Source organism: Anneissia japonica, unplaced genomic scaffold, assembly GCF_011630105.1.
Source record: "Anneissia japonica isolate Jap-2015-1 unplaced genomic scaffold, ASM1163010v1 scaffold9_len2422644_cov172, whole genome shotgun sequence".
Taxonomy (NCBI): domain Eukaryota; kingdom Metazoa; phylum Echinodermata; class Crinoidea; order Comatulida; family Comatulidae; genus Anneissia; species Anneissia japonica.
Genome location: NW_022758107.1, coordinates 1,259,433 through 1,269,153, shown reverse-complemented (window position 1 = coordinate 1,269,153; position 9,721 = coordinate 1,259,433). Strand labels below are relative to the sequence as shown.

The 9,721-nt window shown below is 33.0% G+C and overlaps 1 protein-coding gene across 1 annotated transcript in view; it reads right to left on the bottom strand.

Moving 5' to 3' along the window:
• Positions 1-9,516, bottom strand: part of LOC117125051 (fibropellin-1-like) — a gene marked incomplete in the record, with an annotated part of 28,281 nt that extends 18,765 nt beyond the window's left edge. Inside the window, 1 exon segment of the mRNA XM_033271418.1 lies at positions 9,348-9,516. Within this exon segment, the coding sequence (XP_033127309.1) occupies positions 9,348-9,386 (39 nt within the window).
• Between the last annotated feature and the right edge of the window lie 205 nt (positions 9,517-9,721).

Here is a 9,721-nt window from a genome sequence, read left to right as displayed (position 1 = left end):
TATATAATTTAAATTTAAAATTTTGTCCAGGCTCAGTGTTCTTATTTTTTGGCTGATTTCAGGCTCAAAATGTTCTCATTTTGTTTTTATTTTACACACTTTTCAAACACAGAAAATTATATTGAAGAGTAGTATAAAAATAAAGGCACCAGAAAAAATGGCCCCAGAAAAAACACGGTAAAAATGGCCCCAAATGACAGTTACACCTACTGTTCTGTATTAATAGAGGATATTACAGTCACAAACTACTGCACATAACGTACAGATATATATATTTTTTTTGTTTTTCTACTTAAAAAAATATAATTAAAAAACCTCATTTGACATTTTACCTCAGTCTCAATTTGTTCTTATTTTGTTCTTAATTTTTAAGCAGTTTCAGCCTCAGTGTTCTTAAAAATGTGTTCTTATAAAAAAAAATGTGTATGCATGTACATCACGAATTTGCCAAAAATGCATTCGTGCTAGTTTACCTTCTGTTGTGAACCATACTGGAAATTTAATAATTGATAAGGTACCGTACATACTCCTTCTCTGAAAGGCATTTAAAATGATTATCTTGATGTGTGCGTTAATAATTGTTATATTTGTAGGCCAACATATAATTGACTTTTATTTTTTTTGTAATCACATCTAAAATTTCGTATTGTGTACGTTATACGCAGTTTAAAATTGTTTTAATTTTTCTATTTAAATTGTGCTTGTAGAAAACAGCTATTTTAATTACTTTAATGAATCATAATATTTAGAACGGGTAGTGCGGGTGTTTCTGGTGATGGCAAAACCGTGGTCGGGGGCTGAAATCTTTAACATGAATATAAAATGTATTTGGGAGTTTTCATCTTTGGTTGGTCGAAAATATATGTGTTGTTTGTTTTGAGTAATATGATTTATTATTATCATTATCAATATTATTATGTGAAGCGATTAGAGGCCTTTCAATAAGTGATATCATATCATTATATCTTTTAGTAAAAGAATCACTCTTTATTATTTTTTATTATTATACTATTATATTATACTATACTATTATTTATTATTATTTTTTTAAAATTATTTTTAACACTATTATTCATTAATAAATGATAATAGTAATGATACTATTATTATTATTATTATTATTATTATTATTATTATTATTATTATTATTATTGTTATTGTTATTGTTACTGTATTATTATTATTATTATTATTATTATTATTATTATTATTATTATTATTATTATTATTATATCTTAGATTTTGAAGTTTTCATGGATGGCTCTTATGCTAGCGGCTGTTCCAGCCATAATAAGGGTCTCCCAGATCCATTCATCTTTTTAAAATATTTTCCGTACTGTGATACTGTGATATTTTTTTCTGTTTTTTTGCTTTTATTATTTTGGGCTAAATAAACATGTTTGAGTCTGAGTCTGAGTCGGGCATGTAAAAAGCAAACATATTCCATGCACTTTATATATAAATCATGTCAATCATAAACACCTGTTTGTATTCACATTACGCATAGTATGTACCGTACCATACAATTCTGAAACATTGTTTAATGACTGCAAACCAACGTGGTGCATTGAATCAACATTGAACCAAATAGAAAATACATTTCCTCTCCGTTTTGATCAACATCTTACAAAAGAAAATGACCACCCGGGGCAGTTTATTTGTATTCACAACGTGCAGCCTCCCAACTCTGGAGTATTTCTTAAAATCAGCCTCCGGAGGAAAAAAAATTTTTGATATGTTGTGGAACTGATTTGTCTGAGACAGAAAAAAGTTGTTTGACGAAAAACTGAGCAACTGTGAATGAGATACAGATTTTTGAATATTTAAAAACTGGGGGGAAAAGGTGTAAAAATGGGCGGTTACGCCCCTTTCCCCCAGTTTTTAAATATTCAAAAATCTTATCTCATTCACCGTTCCCCAGTTTTTCGTCAAACAACTTTTTTCTGTCTTACAAAAATCAGTTCTACAACATATCAAAAAATGTTTTTCCTCCGGAGCCTGACTTTAAACATGCTTGTTCTTTAGCACTACCAATTTCATTCCAAATCATTCACCCCCTACCAGGTACCCATTTGAAATCCTGGGTGAAGAGAGGCAGACGTGCATAAAGTGTCTTGCCCATGGGCACAAACAATGTGACCAACGTCGGTCTCGAACCCATGACTTTTCGATAGAGAAAGCTTTACCGCAGCTCCACGCTTTATTAAAAAATCATCTAAAATTAACACCATTAATCATATCTTAAAAAAATACATGACAATTTAAGACAATATTTTTTTATACAGAATATAGAGTAAAATGTATTAAAAACAATAAAGTTGAATTACGTAAAACAGTCTAATCGGTAAACTAAATTAAAATGCCGTTAGAACGTATGATGTAAAAAAAATATAACTTTCAAACTATTATAGGCCTATATACAAATACATACGTGTATGCACACATACCTACATACAAGAGCCTGCACAATAGATACAATAATATACATTAAAAAATACTTAAATATAGGCTTTTCATATATCAAAGCAGAAGATTGCTTTTATAAAAGGTGTGAAACATAAGACCTACCACCTTCCAAAATATGTTAGTTCAAACAAGGAAGTATACCTCCCTGGTTCAAATACCTAGGCCTATATATTTCTTTTGTACAATATTGCATATTTGACAGTTCTTAACGTGAACTCAATCCATCGGTGTAGTAGGCTACCACCTACTGACTTGGAATGTCCTTTTGTGTATCACTCGTTTCCGTTGTTGGCTTAAAGCTTGTTTTTTCTCGCTTAATGCCCCATAGGCCTAACAATGGCATTACAGTTATTTATTATTTAATATTAGTTAATTATTAAACCATCATAATGTCTACCATCTGAAACCCTAATATTTAAATCTTTCTTAAAGCTTAAAGCTTGTTTTTTCTCGCTTGATGCCCCATAGGCCTAACAATGGCATTACAGTTATTTATTATTAGTTAATTATTAAACCATCATAACGTCTACCATCTGAAACCCTAATATTTAAATCTTTCGTTGAATATCAATACAGTTCTTTCTTTCGTCATCGTTTGTTAATTCGCTCATTTATTTATCCGTTCAGTGGCGGATTCAAGGGTGGGGCCCAGCCGGCTCCGGCCATTTCAATTGTTTAAAATAAAAAAAAAAATTGAGAAAAAAAAGAGGAAAATTATATTCAAAAATTAAGTCTGAGAGTGTCATTTTCGGCCATCTGGAGGTGCTTTAATAATAAATTTTCTAACCTAAGCCCTAGCCATTGTGGGCTGAGTTAGTCTAGACCCCCATCTGGGAAAGTCCCTCCTGGGACCCCCTCTATTTCGAATTCCTGGATCCGCTACTTGTTTACTTTTTCATTTGTTCATTCTTTCGCTCATTTAGGCCTATTATACACTTTTATTCCTATAGGGTATATACCAATTAAATCATTTCCAAATGTATTCATTAATTTATGTAGGTCTATTCATTTACACATTTATCATTCGTTCATTACTTAAATTAAATAATTCATCCATCCATTTATCCATCGATCCATCCATTTATTCATCCATCTATTGGTTGGTTGGTTGGTTCGCTGGTTGGTTGCTTGGTTCATTCATTCATTCAATCATTCATTCAACAATCGTACTGTTTCCCACTTAGCCTCATTCATAACTCGCACCTCTTTTTTTATGGCATAAACTACCTATTTTATCTTTCCCATTTCTTTCTAAGGCATTTAGACACCATTTCTTTAAAAAAAAACCCCAAAACATCGATCCATTGATCGATTCATCCATTCATCATTCATCATAGTCCTACACTCATCCATTATTCACGGTGTGCGGTAAAAATGGCCCCGGTAAAAATGGCCCCGGTAAAAATAGCCCCAGTAAAAAATGGCCACGGTAAGAATGGCCCCGGTAAAAATGGCCCCAAATGACAGGTAGGTAAAAATGGCCCCAAATGACAGGTAGGCAAAAATGGCCACAATGATAAAATTCAGTAATAAAAATATTAAATACTGTAAAACAACAAGAATTAAATAAATAAAAATTAATAAATCATTATGATAAAATTCAGTAATGATATTTTTAAAATCTCCAAACTATTTAAATAATAAAATAACCAAAATTTAATTAATAAATCAAAATAAACCATATGCATATTAGAAAAATAAAATAACTTAGGTTCAATTTTGTTTAGAATCTACAGGTAATGTCAAATAAGTTGCCATGCATTTATAATATTTTTGCAAGAATATGGATAGGCCTATGTAATTCCTGCAAAAAGTAAAATATAAATGGCAACTTATTTGATGTTAGATTCATTTTAAAAACCAAATTATTTCAGTTTAAAAAATATGCATAATTATTTTTAAAAATCAGTTTCTAATACAACATTTTATCATTGGGGGCCATTTTTACTATTGCAATGATTTTTACCGGGTCATTTTTCCTACATTCCACTTACACATGTAATAGTTTATTTATAGTTCAAAAAGTCTTACGTGCTGTAACATTGATATAATAAAATGAAAAAAAAATACTAAAGGAATTTTCTTTTTTAATCCAGAAATGAGTAATATAGTATGCCGAACGTACATAATTTAGGCCTATATTGCCAAGGCCTATAGTCACATGGTCAGTTATTTGGATTATTCTTGGATCTATTATACGGTACCTCTGGGAACTAACTGTAATTGAATATAATGCTACAATACAGTAGCAGATAGGCCTACTCACTGGGGAGAGAAAGACAACATGGATAAAATTACCCTTTAAATTACCAATGAACCAAGCAAGTGGCGGTCATAGGCAGATGCAAGTCGGGGGTGGGGGTGTGGATTGAGTGTAGTGCCGTTTTCGGCCATCTAGAGCTGCCATGGTGCTCCATCTGTAAAAGTCCCTGCCTGGATCCGTCACTGGCAGTGCCAGATTACCCACTTGATCCTGGTAAATGACTTTAACCGATGACACACGCAAGACAGATACGGCAGATAGACCGAATCGCAATCATTGCGCCCGGCCAACCGTTATACAGTAAGTCATGTACAGTACGGTATGCCGGGGATGCACTTAGAAATACTGGAAGAGAAATTGATAGTTGTGCTGAAGTTCGACAAATTTGGATTTTCCACCACAATTCCACATGAAGATTAACTAAGCTTAAGGATTTAGCAAGTTAAAATACTTCCGTCAAGGAAAATGTGGTGCGGCTTCACCTTCCGACCCACCACTAAATACTAGCCTAATATTTATTGTGACCCCATTCTAAGTAATTTCTCTGTGGAAGAACAGAAGCATTGCTGTGCATCAAGAAAAGGATTTAGCAAGTTAAAATACTTCCGTCAAGGAAAATGTGGTGCGGCTTCACCTTCCGACCCACCACTATAAATACTAGCCTAATATTTATTGTGACCCCATTCTAAGTAATTTTTCTGTGGGAGAACAGAAGCATTGCTGTGTATCAAGAAACAAAAATTGTAATGCATACCACATCCTTAATTCTCTATACACGAGAAAAACGGTAAATGTCATCCTCTCCAATTTCTATAGCAGAACTGAATATCCCTAAAAATCATATATCATTACTATCAATGTTATCATTATCATTGTTATCATTCATTGTTATTATTGTTACGGCAGTATCATTTTGAACTCAAATAAGTTAAAAATCAAATACAACGGATGCAGGAATCACATTAAAAAATCCCCTTTTCCTGACCATTTTGTTTGCTTCCATGGTTATTAGGGGCCTAGAGAGTGAAACTAATATAAGTAAAACATTTTCAATAAATGCATTTTGTTCCTGGTTTTGGAATTAAAATATTTATTCTAAGACTTGGGGTGTTGTAAAAGTTAATATTTGCCTTATCCTGCCTCTAATAACACAACAAAGCAAAAGTGAAACCACAACATTCTTTACGCGTTTTTACACAATCCATATACCGTATGGCTTTATCAGCTTTTATCATATCAAGATAAAGATACTTTGGTATTCCTCACCGCTTTCTGAATTTACACGCCTCATGACCATGAAGTGACCACCGCCTCATAGCTTACTTTACTTTTGGCCACCCATATATGCCTCGAGGAACTGGCCTAGTAAATAAACTAAGCATCATTAAGCCATATGCTAAGATTTAATTCAGGGTTGTTTGAACTTTATCGGCATCACCATTATGATCTGTTGATAATAGTTAATACTGTATGCAGAATGATTTAGGATTTAATAAATAACTACATTTAATTATCTAAATCATTAAACACTGGTAAATCCACGTCTCCGCCACTTCCTAATTGTGCATCATGCATATACAATTACAGGCATTTTTTAATAATAGGCCTAGGACTAGGCCTATATATATTTTTCACCGAGAGCAGCTTAGCTTACTCCGCTAAGCTGGTGGTAGGCACTATGTGCGCCGAACCCTTGGTTAAGATTTTGGTCCTCGGTTCAATTCCACCTGCTGCTCTTTTTGTATTTCAGTAGGAAACGGAGTTACGATAGCACACCGTCCTTCGAATGAGACGTTTAAGCCGTTGATCCTGTGTGCAATATGGCCCATGTGCACGTTAAAGAACACAGTACACTCTTTGGAAAAAAGTAGGGATTGTCTCCCAGTGGACTGCCCAATTCTACACAATCATGGAGAACCCCACTGGAGTTATCCCCGGTGAGATTAACACCAATACTAGCATTTTATGGATCAATATACTGAGACTATTGATATTATTTTCAATTTTGCGATTCGGATATGAAAACAGTACAGTAAAAATAATTCAATAAAATATATAATTAGAATATAGGCCTATAGCGAATACGATTTTTGTATGTTAAAATCTAATGCGCTTATCACTGAAAAGATGTTTCCTAAAAATAAATGTTTTAGTATTTGCTTCGAAATTGTATATTGTCGAAGATTGTTTGAGATATATCCACAGAGAATAGTGGATACCAACTAGGAAATATCAGTTGCCGAGATTTTAAGAGAATATATAATAATATTTATTATTAATAATATGCCTATAATAAATATGTTGTGAAAAAATTGTATTTTCTTATAGGCCTACTAGTATATAGGGCTTAAAATTCTTTATTATAGGTACAAAAAGTGTCACCTTAATTGCTCTTTTGCCAAGACGGTTTTTAGGCTTCAACTTCTCAATTCAACACATGGTTAAGTTACCAAAAGCGGCGAAATTTAATTGGACTTTACACAATATATTGTATAATTTTTTAACAATGATAAATATACAATTCTCTTTCACCAAATTTCCTACTATTTTTCACAAGTATTAAATTCACAGGACTCCTATCATTCCTAGGATAGTAGACTTTTATTGTCATACGCCTATTCACAGAGGAAAGAAACGCGATCAGACGCCGATTCAATACGGAGTTTGGTGTGTTAGTTAAAACTTGATATAGACATAATACTGTAACGTACGCATCACTGTAAAACTTGGCACTAAAGAATAACCGAGCGCCTGTAATTCTACTTCCTGTGCGTATATATTTGGGTTTAAAACGAATTTAAAATTAACTGTAGATTTTATGTGAGTAATAGTGAATTGGCCATATGCCAATCTCCATAGCTCCCTAGAATAGCACTGTAGTCCTAGAATATAAATGAGTCTCTTGTAAATGTGTCAAACACAAAAGCCATTGAATCGTTCCTTTAGAAATTTAGTCAATGAGATTTGACGATCTGTTTGGGCGCGAAGTGTGTAGAAGTGCATGGATTGTGTACATGTATAATGATACAGGGCCTACGCCTAACGACGCCTAGGTAGGCTTATGCCACGTTCCTTTTTCTGTTCATGCACCCATCCCTGGAATCATTTACTCATATCTGTTAGTCCGAAAATTTATTTATATACAAAATTAGTCTCTAAACTTCCTTATTTTTCTTGGTTTATTCTTAACTTAGCGCGGTAAAAATTACTGCTGTATTATTATTTATTATTATTATTATGCTATAAAAAAAAACAAAAAAAAAAACAAACTTTTACAGTGTGCCTTTTTTTTCATTCATCATCAGCATCTGTATCATCATCGCCATTATCATCATCATTATTATCAACAACATCAACAACAATATCACACGACGACATCATCGTCGTCGTCGTCTTTAACAAACAACATCATAGATTTTTGAATAGCAGTATGCAATAGCATACCTGTATTAAAAAAAAAAAATCTATAGGCCCTACTAATGGGAATATTCTTAGAATACAACCAAGTACGGTAACGCCTATAGGGGCCTACTATTATAGGTATGTTTTCTTAAGGTTAATCACCTTATTTCAATACCACTGGCCGTTCGTTGAGGCCAATGTGTGGTCATTGTGGTCAGTGATATTTAGGCATTTGTTTAGATATTGATCCCGCCTAAAAAAAGTAATAATTGGATCTGTCAATTTTGGTTAATTAAGCAATGTATACCAAAACAGTGGATTACTATAATGGAAACTAAACATAATGAAATCGAGGATACAGATCCAAATGGAGAGAAATTGATTACTATATTTAATACTAAAAAGAAGGAAAACATTATGATAAATAATTTGTCATCTAAAACCTGTCTCTTATACACATCTAGATCCAAATAAATTGATTGATTGATATAGCCTATATATATATTTATATATAGGCCCTATGTATAAATCAATTGATATGCCTATATCTTTGGTATGGAGAAGATGCACTTAATGGTGACAATAAAATAAGTGTGGAACGTATTGGAAATACAATAGCTTTTCCCTGGCAACGTTGAAAAAATTACATAAATAACTTAAGCCTATTATATATTCATATAGATCAATAATAATGAATATCTGAGGTACATTATATATATATATATATATATATATATATATATATATGTATATTCATATATATGTATATTCATATATGTAAATATTTAGACCTATATTAGCAGTAGTAGCAGGTATATATGCATTTACATAATTTTGTTTTCCTTAGTCTCTTGTCATGTGCGATTTGTAGTACTGTATGTTGCTACAAATTTATACATTTATATAGGCATACAGTACGCAACGAATAGCATTAACTATCACGTTAATACAGACCTACAACCCTCTAATCCGAATAACATAACATAACATACAGGAATATTGTTTATGGGCGTGGACGGACGATATACTCAATAATATTATGGAATTCTGGAACATCCGATCGTAAGGTCATGCGTGGGAGAGGCGAGTCGTACTACTGTACGCATATTGCCTGTTGTCGCTCTAAACATAAATTATGCACATGCTATCGCCGTAAACGATGATCAGCATGTTTGCCTAGGCCCATTTGTCTAAAAATTTCAGCCTGAAAACTTACCATAAAATGCAGCAGGCAAATATAGAACAACAAATCCATGTTCGCGATGGAAATAGACTCGGTTGGTTTGGTTTAGGTTTTTTTTTGATCGAGAACATTCAAAACAAATCACACTACCGTACTCGACTGTCTCGCTTTCAAGGATATTTTTTTTTCTGAATGAATCGTTCGAGCGAATCGTTCGAGCGAATCAAGGTGGCGTGGGCGGGGCTTAGGTCAAACACCCGTTCATTCATGAAAGACAGCGCGTAGTAAAACCAAAACGTAAATAAATACAAACGAAGATTTGCATAATACGTCGACGTGACGTAAAAACACAAAAAATAGTTAGGCTTTTTCAGAGAATACTCAATATTAATTGCTGGTGGATCGTT